The following is a 15,391-nucleotide window of genomic DNA, read 5'->3' on the forward strand; positions in this document are numbered from 1 at the left end:
ATTGAAAACTGGATGTATTTCTTAGTTTCCTAATGTCATTAAATAACAGTACTACTTCTTCCTTTAAAAAATTTTGTTAGAGTCTAAAGAACAGAAACATATATCTACCACTCCAGTCTCATTCCAAGTTACGTACTGTAGGTTCCAGGAGACAGACATGAGACTGTTCATAGATATATGCATCCTCAGCGATATTAGATGATGCCATTATTTTCCGAAATAATTGTACCAAAATATATTCTGGCATTGTTCCACATCATCTCCCACAGTTGATATCATCAGACTTTTCTGTAGCATTAATGAAATTATAAAATGTCTTGGGTACTTTTAATTTTGTCTGAGATTCACATTGTCACTTTAGTTTGGATGGTGGCAGGTCTCATGTAGTGCTAGTTTCATATTCTCTCAAAGTAAAAGAGCCCTGGGATTTAATAAATAATCTAGAGATAAAATGTTGTGGGGCCATTGATGAACTAATGGAGAATAGAAATGAATGGTAAATCTTATACCTACTAGACTCTGTACCCCTAAACTTCAAAATGATTATATTAAACATTTTAATATGGTATAGCAAAGGCCAGGTTGAGTTAAAAATAGCAAACATTGTCTGGTAGGAACCGAGGCCTCTCTGTGCCCATCCAGGAGCTTTTGTCTGGCAGGTGCTATTTCTGAGGCAGAAATCAGCAGCTGGAAACGGAACGGCCTTCATACTGATTTAACCGTTCAGCTCCCTGCCAGGATTTGTCCACAATTGCGGAGCCTTTGTATGACTCAATGTTAGGCAGACAAAAATCAATAGATATCTAAATATTTTAATTAGAAACTTCTAGGGACAGTGGCTGCGTCTTTCTAATGGGCTTTATTGACACAATTTCACTTGCATGTATGTATGCCCTTAATTTATATGATTTAGTTTATTACATATAGATTGTGCATAAGTATGTGGGATTATCTGATTCCATAACACCTGATCAGTGAAGGCCTGATTTGGTCTTAATTAAGGTGAGGGTCCTCTTTTATTCAGGTTTCAGATTTATCTAGCTCTTTAATGATTATGTTTGGCAGTTAAATCATCTTCTGCTGAAGTAATTGGTACCACAAGTAAAAATTTTGTGGGATTAAAAAAACAACAACATTTTACAATGCTAGAAAACCTTCAGAACAGATTTACATAATAAAAGATACATCTTTTTTCAATCACTGTTCATCACGATCATTGTGCTTAGCAAGTGTGGATTCTGCCGAGCCAGAACTAGACCCTTCGAGGCACATTCCCATTTGCAGCGCAGCAAACGATCATTTACTAGCCTGCATTTCTGCATTGGTAGTTCACTACGTGTTTTGTACATATTAGTTCATCAATAAATATTTGTTAAATAAATCAATGGCATGTTTAATACAATGTTCAATAAAGTCCATGCTGACATTAATAGTTTAAAACATCTTTAACCCTATGAAAGTGTTGAGTAGCTCGTAGTGTCTGTGAAGCACAGTGAGACCCATGCGAAGGGACACTTGCTGTTATTATTTGCAGATGAGCATGGAATCTCCGGAAAGGCCTTCAGTATTCTTCACGGATTGTTGCTAGAACATGGCCTGATCACACCCAGTCGTGAAGCCTCTCCAAATGCCTTCTTTAGATGACTCTTCTTGCTACTTAGATACTGAAAGCAATGATGTGATCATTGTAACGAATTTTGTGGACAAGCTTGCCTTTCCAAAGCTGCTTATCTAAGTGCATTATTTCTGACTGAGAGCTTATTTTTCTTTCTCTCTATCTGAATGGATTGCTTGCCAATGGTGACTTATGGCTTACTTCATCGATTTTCAGTAATGAGATAGAGCAGTATGAGGTAAATGTCTGTGTACATGGACAAGAATTCTAAATCACATTCTGAAAACCACGGGCTTGATGATACAGTGAGTCCACCTCCTCAAAAATGCTTGTGGTGAAGATTCCTTGAAAATGCTTGGGCTTAAAGCACATCACTTAAATGACAGATGTAGAAAAATAGAGTTACAGTCATTACAGTGAGAGAACCATATTGGCTGATTCAGGCTAACCTCTCCAAGCGTAGTAGAGGGAAATTCACCAGGCGATACATCTGATGGGTGGAGCCGCAGTGGATGAGGGAGGCACAGAGAGCCTCTGGTACTTTTAAACACCTTGGTTTCTCTACAGAGTTGCATTCAAACATATAACTGATCACGGCTTCCATGTAATTGGTGGACTCTGTATGGTAACTGAGATGGAGCCCGTGGCTATAGAGTTGCTGGCAATGGTCCGATGTCTCCAGCAAGGAAGGCACTGGAAACAAATGCAAAGGAATCCTTGCAGACTTCATTCATCTGATTTCATACTGAGCCTCTGTCCCATGGTGCTGAGATGCTTTTGGCATCCACTCTTGATCCTGATAATAAGGAGAAGGAATTATGCACCATTGAAAAGTAAGATATGTGTGGAATGGAGAGGGGACACCCTGAAGATTGTGTTTAATGGTACTGCTGTTTTATGGCTTTGGGATCCTTTTCACATATTATTTAACTCCTTCAGTCAAATTCATTCTTCACTCAGCACGGACACTGCCAAAGATTGGTTTCTGGCAGGAACTGCATTGAAAGTTTTATGAACTGAAAACAAAATAATATTTTTGGTCTACAGTGTCACATGCTATGTAACTATAGGTAAGATGCAAGATGACCTTGAGCTCACACCATTTCTCCAAATGTATTATTTAACCTTCTGTATATAAGAAATTACACACATATACACCACACACACACAAATACCATGTACGTTACAAATGTGTGTCATATCTATCTATCCATTCATCCATTTATCTATCTAGTATACTGTTCTTTTCTGGACTACATATACATTTATTAATGGTTACATAATACTTTGTTCTCTAATTACAAAAGAGTTTAGGTAGACTTTTATTTCTTCTTTATCATCTCCCCTTAAATTAATGCTCTTATCCTCACATGGAGGACTCCTCTAGAACTTTCCTTCGAACACCTATAAACCCTCTGCCTTCTTCCCATCTGTTCTCGTCACAGTTCTCCTTCGTCCCATGATCTACATCACTCTGGTTTCATTGTTGCCCCTCAGAGTTCCGTCTTCTTGTTTCTTCTGTTCCCCATGTCTAAAAGTAACTTTAAAATACACAAAATCTTCAAGACAAACCTCACGGTACTTGTTATGCTCATTTTATGAAAATACAATATAAGCAAAATATGTTACACCGTAGTATAAGTCTTCGGAAAGCTTGCTCCCCAGGGTCAAGACAGCTGTACTCTGGTCTTTAAAAATTCATATAAATAATGATTCAATTTCTCACTTAATGTGCTGCTTTTCCACTTTGGTGCATTCTTGATCCTTGCCTGAGTTTTGCCAATTAGGCAGAAATGTAAAAATTACCAACTAATTAAAGTAATGACATGACCTGATATATAGACTATAGGTTTGGTGCAATTATATATAATTGAGGATATTGAAGATGATCTAATAAAATGAAATAGAAAACCTAGTCTGGATAAAACATATCATATATGTTTGGACTAAATGGTAGAAGTATAATTAATTTTCCTTCTAGTACAAACAGAATTGTAATAATTTAGTGCATTCCAGAGAAAAAAAGGAAAAAAATGTTAAATTAATTTAACGAAAACCACTCGTGTAAAAATGCCAAGGATGTTAATGGGATTTGGGTTCATTGCCCTACTTATTGAAATGAATCCTAAACCTAAAATGACTCAGTAAAAAAAGCTGTGATTTCCTGACAAGGAGAGTTGAAGGGATAGAGAGAAGAGGCAGAAGGAATTAAACAGTAGAGAATGTTCTAGAAGAACAAATGGTAGAATGACTCCAAAATATAATGGGATATTTTTTTCAATCTGATAAATCCCTAGTTATATTTCTTGAAGAGAAATAGTGCAATGGACCACTTCATTTCTGCATGTGACAAAAAATAATAAAAGCAACCAGCCTGCTGAGAACGCCAAGCCAGAGGCATCTGCGCCATGCTGAGCTGATGGTGCAGAAGCACCAGCCCTGCGGAACGGCTGGAGCCGAATAGCGCTTCCAGACCACCCTACTTCAGATTCACATGTGCCTCTCCATGGAGCCTTTACATTTTTAACAGTTATTTGAATAAATTTCCCGTTGCAGTGGACAACATAACACCTATAAGAAATAGAAAAAGAAATGTCTTGAATGTGATTTGTTAGCTGTCAACTCAAATGAAATTCTGGTAAAGTAGCAGAAATCTGAAGTGGGTTACCGGTATTGGCTAACTGCTCCTGAGGTGAGCACATAACCCAAAGCCAGCTCATGCTTCTCCCCAGGGAATGCTAATTCTTAGGGATTCTCTTTTGAGGATTAGTCAGGTGATTTTGAATTAAAAAAACAAACAAAACCCAACTGTTTCTTCTCTGTCTTCTGATGTATGTAAATGAAGAGAACACCGTTTGTGTGGTATGTATTTCTTCTGACCTCTGAGTGTTCCATTTGGGGAGGTCTTCCACAGCAGTTTGGGTGAGGTGGGGACCTACTGTGGTGACAAGCAGGGGCAAACTACTGCAGAGGTCTACGGACAGTGACAGAGTAACCACAGGTGCTAGTCTGGGAACTGCTGGGTTAGATGACTCCATTGGATAAGAAGATGAATCGACTACAGAAAAGAGTAAGACTTTATAATAGTACCATTGATCTTTCTTTCTTTTATATTTTTTCTTTGTTGATTTTAGAGCGAGAGGAAGGGAGAGAGAGAGAGAGAGAGAAACATCGATGAGAGAGAACATTGATTGGTTGCCTCCTGCATGCCCCCCACAGAGGATCAGGCCCACAACCTGGGCATGTGCCCTGACCAGGAATCGAACAGGTGACCTCTTGAGTACCATTGTTCTTATAATTGGCAAAATGTTTAGACTATTACATTTTTATTTGCTGAAATTCTTTTATTTTCCTATTCTCAAATATTAGATTGTGTTTCTCTCTCCAACACATTTTTGCATTTTAAGGTTTCCCCCCTTTCCCTTCTTTTTAAATCTTCAGAAAAGCATCTGTTTCCCAAGAGTGAGTGAATCATTTATTTGTGCAACAAACTTTATTGAGTAATTTAACCCCTTGTTAAGTCAGTTTTTGTTTTTTTCTATTTTGAAGTTCAGCTATTAGGTGCATACACGTTTAAGATTACTCTGCCTAGTTAATTAATTGACCCTTTATCATTATGAAACGTCCCTCTTTATTTTTGGTCATATTTCTTATCTTGAAACTTATTTTTTATATTAACATAGCTACTCCAGTTTATGTTTAGCGTTTGCATCCATTTACTTTGAACAAATCTGTATCTGTATACTTAAAGTGCTTTCTGCTTGTTTTATTTTTAAATGCAGTCTGCCAGTCTCTGACTTTTAATTGGAGAGTTTAAACCATTTGCATTTAATCTAAGTGTAAGCATTGTTGGATTAAAGTTTGATATCTTATTGTTTTCTCTGTCTCATCTGTTCTTTGTTCCTTTATCCTAATTTCTGACTTCTTTTTGATTGCCTTGATCTTGTTAGTATTCCATTTTATTTCCACTATTGGCTTATTAACTATAATAAAGAGAATTTCTAAATTGTCCACCAAAGATGTCCCACTCCAGTTTGGGGAACCTGTGAATTAATGACCTATCATTTCTCTGTTTGTATTATGATATATGGCACAGTTGACTTAAAAAAAGGGCATTCTCCATGTAGACCTGATCTTATCACATAGGGCCTTAAAAGCAAACAGCTTTTCAGGTTGCTGACAGAAGAGGGAAACAGAAAGCAAAGTTACAGACATCTGAAGTGTGACGAGGATTTGTATTCTGCTGCTAGTTTTGGAGAGGGAGGGGCCAGGTGTGAAGATTGGAGAGCCTGGGGAACACTCTGGCTTTGCTGTGACAGTTCCCTGAGCATTGAAGCCAGACTAAGCCACCTGGGCTTCTGACCTACACAGCGGTGAACTAATAAATTGGTGTTTCTAACTGCTAAGTTTGTAGTAATTTGTTATGCAGCACAGACAATTAATACATTAGCTGAAAATGTGTTTTATCCTTTTAGTGATTGCTCTAGAGTTTGAACTAGATGTCTTTAACTTATCACTGTCTGCTTCCAAATAATAGTATATCACTTTATAAATAACTAAGAAATTAGCATCAGTAGACCCCCCATTCCTCCTTTCTTGTCCTTTGTGCTATTGCTGTCATGATTTTATTTCTAAATATGTTTAAAACCTCACAACTATCTTTAAAAAATAAAATATATTAGAAGTTAAATCTCTTATGTTCATCCCTGTATTTACTATATTTAGCAACAGTCATGGCTTTATATAGATTTGAAGTTACCGTTTAGTGTCCGATTCTCCATTCCTTTAACGTTGTTTTGTAGTGAAAGTCAACTGACAATGAATTCTCTCAGCTTTTGTTTGTCTGAAAATGTCTTGGACCTCTGACAGTTTTTCCCCTTAGAGAACTTGAAAGATACCAGTATTTTCTAGCTTGTGCTGTTTTACACGAGACGTCTGTATATTTCTTATCTTTATTTTTCTCTATGTGATATATCTCTTTTCTCTAGCATCTTTTGAGATCCCATCACAGATTTTTAGCACTGGATTGCAGTATTCCTTGATGTGGTTTTCTTGGTAAATACTCCATTGCTCAGCTCCTTGAAGCTGTGGTGTATAACTTTCATGACATTTGGAAAAACTTGTCATTATTTCTTCAAATACTTTTTCCTACATGACCCCCGTCTCCTTTAGGGCTCTAGTATACATATATTGTTAGACTTCTTGACATTTCCCACAGTACAGTGACATTCTATTCATTAAACACATTATTTTCTTTCTCTGATTTATTTTGGATAGTTTCGATTGCTGTGTATTCAGTTTTTTCATCTTTTCTTCTGCAGTGCCTAATATGCTATTATTCCTACCCAGTAACTTCTTTTTTTTTTATCCTCACCTGAGGACATTTTTGCATTTATCTTCAGATAGAGCGGGAAGGAGAGAGGGGGGAAGAGAGAGAGAAACATTGATGTGAGAGAGACACATCAAGTGGTTGCCACCCACACGACCCCAACCAGGCAGGGACAAACTGCAACTGAGGTACATGCCCTTAGCGGAAACCGAACCCGGGACTCTGATCTGCAGGCCGACGCTCTAACCGCTGAGCCAAACCAGCCAGGGTCTACCCACTAACATCTAAATTTTAGGTAATGTCTTTTTAATTTTTAAAGGTTCAATTTGTGGTTTTTTTAAATGACTTGTTTCTTTTATTATTTTTATTTAACTTCTTAAACTTATTTAATTTAGTTATTTAATGTTCTTGTCTGCTAATTGCAACATTTTTTTGGTCATTTATCTGTTTTTATTTAATGGGGTGTCTCCTGGTTAAGGATTTCCCACTTCCTGGCATGTCTAATAATGTTTCATTGTATGTTGGATATTGTAATGGTGGGTATTGCTGAAGGCTTAGACAGTGTCATCTGCCTTTAAAGACTGTAGAATTTTGTGTTTGCAGGCATTTAAATTACTTGTAGATCAGCTTGATCTCTTTGAGGCTTGTTTTCAAGTATTGCTGGAGTGGGTCTAGAGGAGCCGGTGGTGTTATCGTTCCCTGAGGGCTATTTAGCACTAATATCTCGGTGTGAAACAGGTTTCTGCCGAACGCCTGTTGTGGTCAGTAAGGCTTCTCTGTTTGGTTGGTCAGAACTTGAATAACTCTCTACTCTGGGCTCTGAAATTGTTTAACCTACAGCTTGTGGTAGGCAGAATCCTAAAATGACCCTCAGTGATATTCACCCTTGTACAATCCCCTCCCACTGGGTTTTAGAAGATCCTGTGTATACAATCACTCTTGTGATTATATTATTTGATTTGGAAAAAGAGAATTCCAAGGTGTGCCTGTTTTCATCAAGTGATCTTCTTTTTGTTTAAAGAGAGATTTATCTGGCTAATTGCAGAGGGCAAGTCGAATATATGGAAAGATTAATTATATATTTAGTTTAAATATCTAGTTGTTTATGGCGGGAAGATATATCTGGTACTAGCTACTTAATCATGGATTTGTAAAATTCACTCACTTTACAGAGTTTGCAGCTCACCAAATCCTGCTATTATTAGCCAGTCACAAAAAGTAGGGAACAGTGATGGATAGAAAGAAAAAGAGACTAGCCAGCTATATCCCAAAAGTATAAAAAACACTCTTTTTTACCTTTTATATTTCAGTTATGTAGAACTATTTTATAATAATGAATTATATAAAGAATAACATAATACATTTCTGCATACCCCATAATCAACTTAAATAAAACATTATCAGCATAGTTGAGGCCCTGGTGTCCCTTCCCTAATTTTATCCTCCTTGTCAATATACCAGAGTTCAGTGTTATTAATTCCCATGCATTTTTTCATATTTTACTTCATATATATGCATCCTTAAAATTATCTTTCCATGTCTGAAATTTATTCTAATTTCAAAATGTAGTTTTTTTCTGCTTTTCTTTGTTTGTTTAATATTTAGTCATGAGAATGAATAATTGGTAAGTGCTTAGAATTTCATTGTATGCATATAGCACAATTTATTTATTCAGTGAACTGTTGAGAGACATTAAGATTGCTTCACCTTTTTTGAAGCAGTAAATGCTGAAACTGACTTTCATGTAGATGTGACTAGTGTACAAAAATGAGAGGTTCTGTAGGGAATGCCCTTCATAGCAAAGTCAAGATGATAGAGTATATGCATCTTTAAATTACTACATACTTAATGGTTCTTCTAAGTGGTTATCCTAATTTGGATTCCTACCATAAGGTTCTTGTTGTTCCACACCCTTATAATCCTTGGCACTATCAGAATTAAACTATGAATAATTATATACATGAGAAATGTGATCTTATGGTGATCCAAATTTATATTTCCCAGATTATTGATTAGGCAGGACACCTTTTAAATATGTTCACTGGCCAGATTGGCATGGATATTATTATTATTTTTTTTAAAGAAATTTTTTTTCTTTATTGATATTTTAGATAGAGAGGAAGTGACAGGGAGAGAGAGATAGAAACATCAATGAGAGAGAACATCGACTGGCCGCCTCCTGCATGCCCCCCACTGGGGATCGGGCCCACAACCTGGGCATGTGTCCTGACTGGGAATCGAACCAGCAACCTCTTGGTGCATGGGTCGACGCTCAGTCGCTGAGCCACACCAGCCAGACTGGCATGGATATTATTATTCTTGAATATGGCCACTTTAATTTCTCAAACCCTATTTGGGTTGACATACAGATCTAACACCTAAAGTCATAAGATGTGCTATGAAAACTGTGCCCAAGTATGAAATTATTCCAAATTATTCCCTGAGTCATTTAAATCATTTCTGGTCATCACAACATCACTCTTGCCAGGCATTCAGTTCCACTGTGCTCAGTTGTGGAAGTCTTAGCTTCTCTCACTCTGGTTTTTCTGGTTCTAGGAAGAATAGCAATAAACCTGAAGTCATTGAAGCTAAAAGAGAAGCTAAGTTATTAGGAAGAATATAACATTACCCTGACAAGACTGGCTAATAATAGCAGGCTTTGGTGAGCTCCAAAGAGCCCAGTGTATTATATATAAACATACTGCAAGATTTTTATTTATCTAACTAAGCCCGATGGTAGAGTCTCCCTTATGGGGAATTTCCAAAGTGGCTTCGGTAAGAGTCTGAACAGAATCAACAACAATGTGCGTGTGCTGGTGCCGTGCTAAGGGATAGAACCAGGTGGCGCTGAGGGTCCTTCATTTGTTTTGTGCCTCAGTTGGGAACCCATCTGCAGAACGTTCACTGGTTCTTTCCAAATGCCAACGTGGACATTTACTGAAAAAATTAAGTTTTCTCAACAGATAATGAGTAAAATTTTATTTACAAATAAATACATCTTCAGAAAACCATTTCCGGTCAAAGAAACCAGAATAATACCCTTGACTCTCCTGTGGGTGCTAAATGGGCTTGACTTTGAGGCCAGAGAACATATTTTCTGCCCTTTCCATAGTTTCAATTCCCGTTGCCAAGCTGCGTTCTCTTATCCTGCCTCCGCTCTGAGCTCTCGGTCAGTGGCACTTTTCCCCGTACTTCAGGAATGTCACACGTAATTGGGCTGTAGCATTTCAGTGTTCTCTCTCTCTGACAGTACAAGTAAAACACAGCGAAGGTAAGTATTTCAATTTGTAATTGATTTGGGAAAGTGAAATTGGTCACTTTAGTTTGGGAAAATAATGTGAGTATCTAAGTTTACAATGCTTTGTAAAGATTTTGGTTCATAAAAACTGAAGACCTTCGTAGGAGGTCTTTTAGTTCAAGTTTGACAACAAAAATTTGCTCACATCAGTCTCGATTATTGTATTCAGTTGATTTCTTTATGTCTCACAGACTAAACACTTGAACCACTCCATTTGGTAAAAAAAAAAAAAATCTAAATCTCACAGATTAAATAAGGCACAGGATGGTTTCTTCACATTATGACTGAATTGTCTCATTTATTATTCAGACTACCCTGATCCTTTTCTTTGCACGTCTTAGCTGTTTGTTAAACCCCACTAGTCAATATCACTAGACCACAGACGTGCTATTTTAAAATAATGGGCATGTCATTTTGATAGTTTACGTTGCTTTCTGTTGAACCGTGTGTGTGCATGCATTTGTCCTTAGATGAGCAAAAATGAAAGTGATGGTTTTAAGATGAATTTTCTCAGCTATCTTTCTCTTTGTCTGTGTTTATGGCCAGCTTTTCAAATGTGCTTTGGATCCTGTCTTATCACGCGTTGTGCTGCAAACCTGTAGCTTGTTCGCTGTTGCCCAGCATGGGCCACTGTGGAGCGAGTGGACTAATCCCCGCTGCTTCTCCCCCCAGGTTATCCAGGCTGTCTTCTTTGGCATCTGTGTGCTGACGGATCTTTCCAGCCTTCTGACGAGAGGAAGTGGGAACCAGGAACAAGAGAGGCAGCTCAAGAAACTCATTTCTCTTCGGGACTGGATGTTAGCAGTGCTGGCCTTTCCGGTCGGGGTTGTGAGTATGATGTAGGGTGCATTTCACCACAGCGGAAACCTGGCTCTCAGTTCACACTTCTGAGAGAAAAGGGGCTCATTATGGGAGGTTGCAATATTAGTTTGCTGTAACTGCCATCACAAAGCCCCACCGATCTGGTGGCTTAAACAACAAAATTCATTTTCTCACAGTTCTGAAGGCGAGACGTCTGAAAGCCAAGTGTTGGCAAGGTTCGTTTCTTCTGAGGCCTCTCTCCTTGGCTTGGCAGTGGCCTCCTCCTCCCTGTGTTTACACACGGTCTTCCCTCTGTTTATCTGAGTCCTCTCCTCCCCCTGCACACACGGTGAGAAATTAAGTGAGCTCACTACATCTTAATTTCTTCTTCAAAGGCCCTCCCTCTAGATGCAGTCTGAGGTACTATGAGGACTTCAACATATGAATTTAGGGGGGATACCCTTCAACAGTTTCTTAAGCTGCCCAGACTTGAAGTGTGTGGTCATTGGGTCTATGATCATTCCAGTATTTTTGAACTTGAGAATGATGAAATCAGCATTAACTCATACTTCTCTAGTTATCCAACTGTGCCATTAGCAAATATCACTTAAGTAAATGTTGGTTGATGTTTGGGTCTGTCTGAAACATAAACCATGTTTCTTTAAAGGGCCAGGGCCCCATGAGAGTCTATAGATTACTTTTTACCTGTGTTTAGTCAGGACAAGAAAGAGAAAACTCATAACTCTCAACTTGTGAGTGCAAGTAAGAGTGTGTTACCTAATTCAAATTCAGAACTTTCATTGCCGGCTCATTTCTGGGAGTAACAGACACCCAAGTGACCTTGGCTAGCACATGTACCACATCCAACGTTCATTGGCATAAGAGTCAAAAAGTGTTTTTAAGTCCTTCCAAGGGCTCTTATTCATGTTTTTCAGATCTATAGCTAGTGGAAACCTCTTCCTGCTTGTTCTAAGACCCATCAGTAAGGACCCAGACACGGTCACTGAATTGCTTTTTTAATGTACTGAATTGTATATTCTCGGATAAAATAGCAAAATAGTGCTTAGCTCTTGACAGCAACACAAGGGGTGTATTATAATCTGGTTACACTTCTCATTCTCTCATCTTTATCCCTTGAAAATCTAAATGGATGCTCTGATTGGAGCCATCTAGCAAATCTATCCACTTCTGTTGCTTAACATGACAGAGTTTAATGTTTTATGTATTATTTAATATTTTCTTCTTTGGACTTGCCTCATAAAATTCAAATGCTGTCTATCAAAATAGTCATCTGAGAGAAAATTGCCATTGGCATAAGGTATAAAACCATATACTTCCTGCATAAAAGAGTGATCTGGAAAATTTAAGTCTGTATACTTTTTTGTTTCTTTTTCATCCCTTACTCCCTTGGTATTTCTATAGACATGCCATTGCCTCTGAAATTCTTGCATGGCTAGAATAAATACAATAGCAGCACAATACAAAGTAAATAGGAGTACAATAAAACATTTTCTGTTAGCTCTGCCTGTCCTCGTTACGTAATGTCAAACAGTCTCTAGGGCTTAGATCGTGAGTCTTGCCACTCTCATTAAAGGCTCATTATATATGCTCTTTAGATATTTTGACATCACTTTGGGCAGAAACTTTTTGCACCTGCTTGACACTTGCGATATTTGTCAGCTCTCAGTGTCCTTCCTGAATTTGGTCCATGTATGCTTCGCGGTTTTTAAAAAGAATGGGAGGCTTTTCGTTTGCTTGCTTGTTTGATTACATCTGGTATTTTCCTCCATGTTTTGCCATTTTTGTTGTCTTTGTGTCTTGAAAAAGGAAGAGAGAAGCAATAATTCCTTTAATTTCCTGTCTTCCTTTTAAACCAGGGTCATAGAATCACATTTCCCTTATGTACCTTCCCTAGCTGATGAGCTTCATAGAAAAATTTACTGACTAAGTTGCCCACTGATATTTTACAGTCAATATTTACATTTTTCATAATCTTGCCTGTTCTTAGGAGTCACTCCCCATTTTATAGTCACCAGCCTTAAATTCCTGTTACTTTTATTTCTCCCTTCCCTTCCCTTCCTCTTCTCCCACCCCCTGAATAGTAAGAATCCTGGCCGTAGTCCCCAGAACTCTCACGTTTTCCACTGTGTCTCTCTTACTCTTCTATTTGACTTTTTCTACCTATTTATCCCATTTCTACCATGTCTCTCACTCTAATACACACAAACGCATTTTGAGGCAAAAACTGGCAAATGGCTTCATCCCAGACCCCATTAATTTTATTGCATAGTTGTATTTACAGAGGATATGAGTTTGGCTTTTTATATACTTTTAACCTGTTAAACAACAAGAATTTAAGCTGGTGATGTCGGAGATTGGATTGGCTTCATTCAGTGACTCATGCATTGGACCGCATCCATCTAACCAACAGAAAGGAGCTCCACAGACCTACAGAAAAGGAGAGCTTTTTAAAGGCGGAAAGGGGGCGGAAAAGGAAGTTATTAGGAAAGAATGTGTTGTTTCAGGCAAGGTTGCCCTCCTGAGGGGAACAGAAGGGGCCTGTGGGCTGGGTTCTCTCACAGTGCTGACCGGGTCATTCCGTGGTGACCGGTGAGAAGTCACAGTCCTGCCAAGCTGGCACTCAGCGGAAGTACTCAGTCTCGGGTCGCTGATGTGGGGCCTAGCACAAGGGACGCCATTTTGGGTGTGTTGTCTCCTTTTCAGTAAACCCAAAATAATTTCTTCATGAAAACATCATTTGATCCTTGCTTTGCCTGCCTTTCCCCAGGGCTGTGCCCAGCTTTCTTTCCCTGTCTTTGCTGTGACCTTGAAGCTGTCCTCTACCCCTTCAGCCTCTCTCCCCAGAGGCCCCGACTCCAGTGGGTCCTGGAAGTCTGCTGTTGTTTGGTCTTTGTCACTTAAGATTGCCTTCCTTACTAAAATGTGAACCCTTCCTGGAGAAGGGCCCCGAGGAATCGCTTGAAGAGGTGTCCTCTTCACTCATCCTGTGGCTCCTGGCCGGAGACGCTCCAGCGCGAAGGGCTTCTTCCACGAGGAACATGGGAATATGCTTACGCCCAGGACCCACTGGGCACGTAGCCATATGTGTAGGAATATGTAATGTAACAATGGTTACCATATGAGCAGATGATTGAATATAACATTTGTAAGTGAACAACTTTTACCATGTTGGTTGACACAGTCAAAGTCCTAAAGGGTCAAACACCTGAGCACTCTCCTGAGGAGCCTTGGACGTGGCTCGAGCTTCCTGAGGAGGAAGGTGCAGAGCCACTGAGAACCCCCTGTGCCCCTCCAGGCCTCAGGGCTCTGACCGCCTCCTGCCAGCCTCTCAGGGTGCCCCCCTGCCGCTTTCTGCTGGCTTCCTCTGCCCCATGCCTTTGACCTGTCAGCCAGAAGCGTGCGGGGAAAGCAGTGTTATTTTTGCTTCCTGGTGCAGGGCAAGAGGACAGCAGGCATTAACAGAGGGCAAAGTGGCAGCTGAATTTATCACCTCTGCTCACATTTTCCTGAAGAGACCTCTCAACCCCAAGCTTTTCCTGGCGCTTCCATTATCTCTCTGGTTCTCTCTCTCTCACCTCAGCTACAACTATGGTAGCAAGAAAGGTTATCTAGGATTTCTATTTTCTACATTAGTGCTTCCTCCAATAACGAGGCTAATTGAGAGTTGACAGTAATTGCTTTATGCGGGCACGAAGCACTCGATACGGGTTCTGTGACCCGTGGACCTAATGTGTCTACTGCGTGGGCTCGCTCTGTCTCAAGGATACATACAAATAATGAAACGCTCCAATCGCAGATAACTGGAGTAAAGTTTGTCTCAGCATCACCTTGAAGATATCAGGCCGGGTTACTTACGTGAATGTAGCATGTGTCATCCTGATCTGAGTAGATTCCCATAAATGCTAAGCTGGGCCTGGTTAGTAACGCTGATGGCCGGAAACCACCACCGCTCCCAAAGCCTTGCTGCTCACTTTGCAGGCATGACCCATGGGAGGCTCCTCTTACCATGTGCAGTTTATTTCTGAACCCTGTCACCCTTTTAAAGGAGCATTACAAACAATTCTATGACATTATGTGGTCTGGAAACACTGAGGCTTATTAGGAGCAATCAAACTAAGAATGTCTTTTGTCTCCTGTGAGTTTGTTGACTTTTCTGCTGGCAGATACTCTTCTAGTTAAGAGAATAGGCTGAGGTTTCAACCAAAAAAAAAAAAAATATATATGATGAATATGAAATTGTGCCTCTCAAAAATCCTGCATGTGTCTCCAAATGCCATCCAAAGCAGCCCTTTCAATGACAAGGAACAGTCGTATGTTTTCCATTAAT

General features: G+C 39.3%; 1 protein-coding gene across 2 annotated transcripts in view; it reads left to right on the forward strand.

Annotated features, from left to right (window-relative positions):
* AIG1 (androgen induced 1) overlaps positions 1 to 15,391 on the forward strand; it is a 205,253-nt gene that overhangs the window by 42,734 nt on the left and 147,128 nt on the right. For both annotated transcript variants that reach the window (XM_036248466.1, XM_036248467.1), the window contains one exon: positions 10,915 to 11,070. In XM_036248466.1, coding sequence (XP_036104359.1) covers positions 10,915 to 11,070 — 156 coding nt within the window. The remainder of the gene's footprint in view (positions 1 to 10,914; positions 11,071 to 15,391) is intronic.

Source organism: Molossus molossus, unplaced genomic scaffold, assembly GCF_014108415.1.
Source record: "Molossus molossus isolate mMolMol1 unplaced genomic scaffold, mMolMol1.p scaffold_m16_p_8, whole genome shotgun sequence".
Taxonomy (NCBI): domain Eukaryota; kingdom Metazoa; phylum Chordata; class Mammalia; order Chiroptera; family Molossidae; genus Molossus; species Molossus molossus.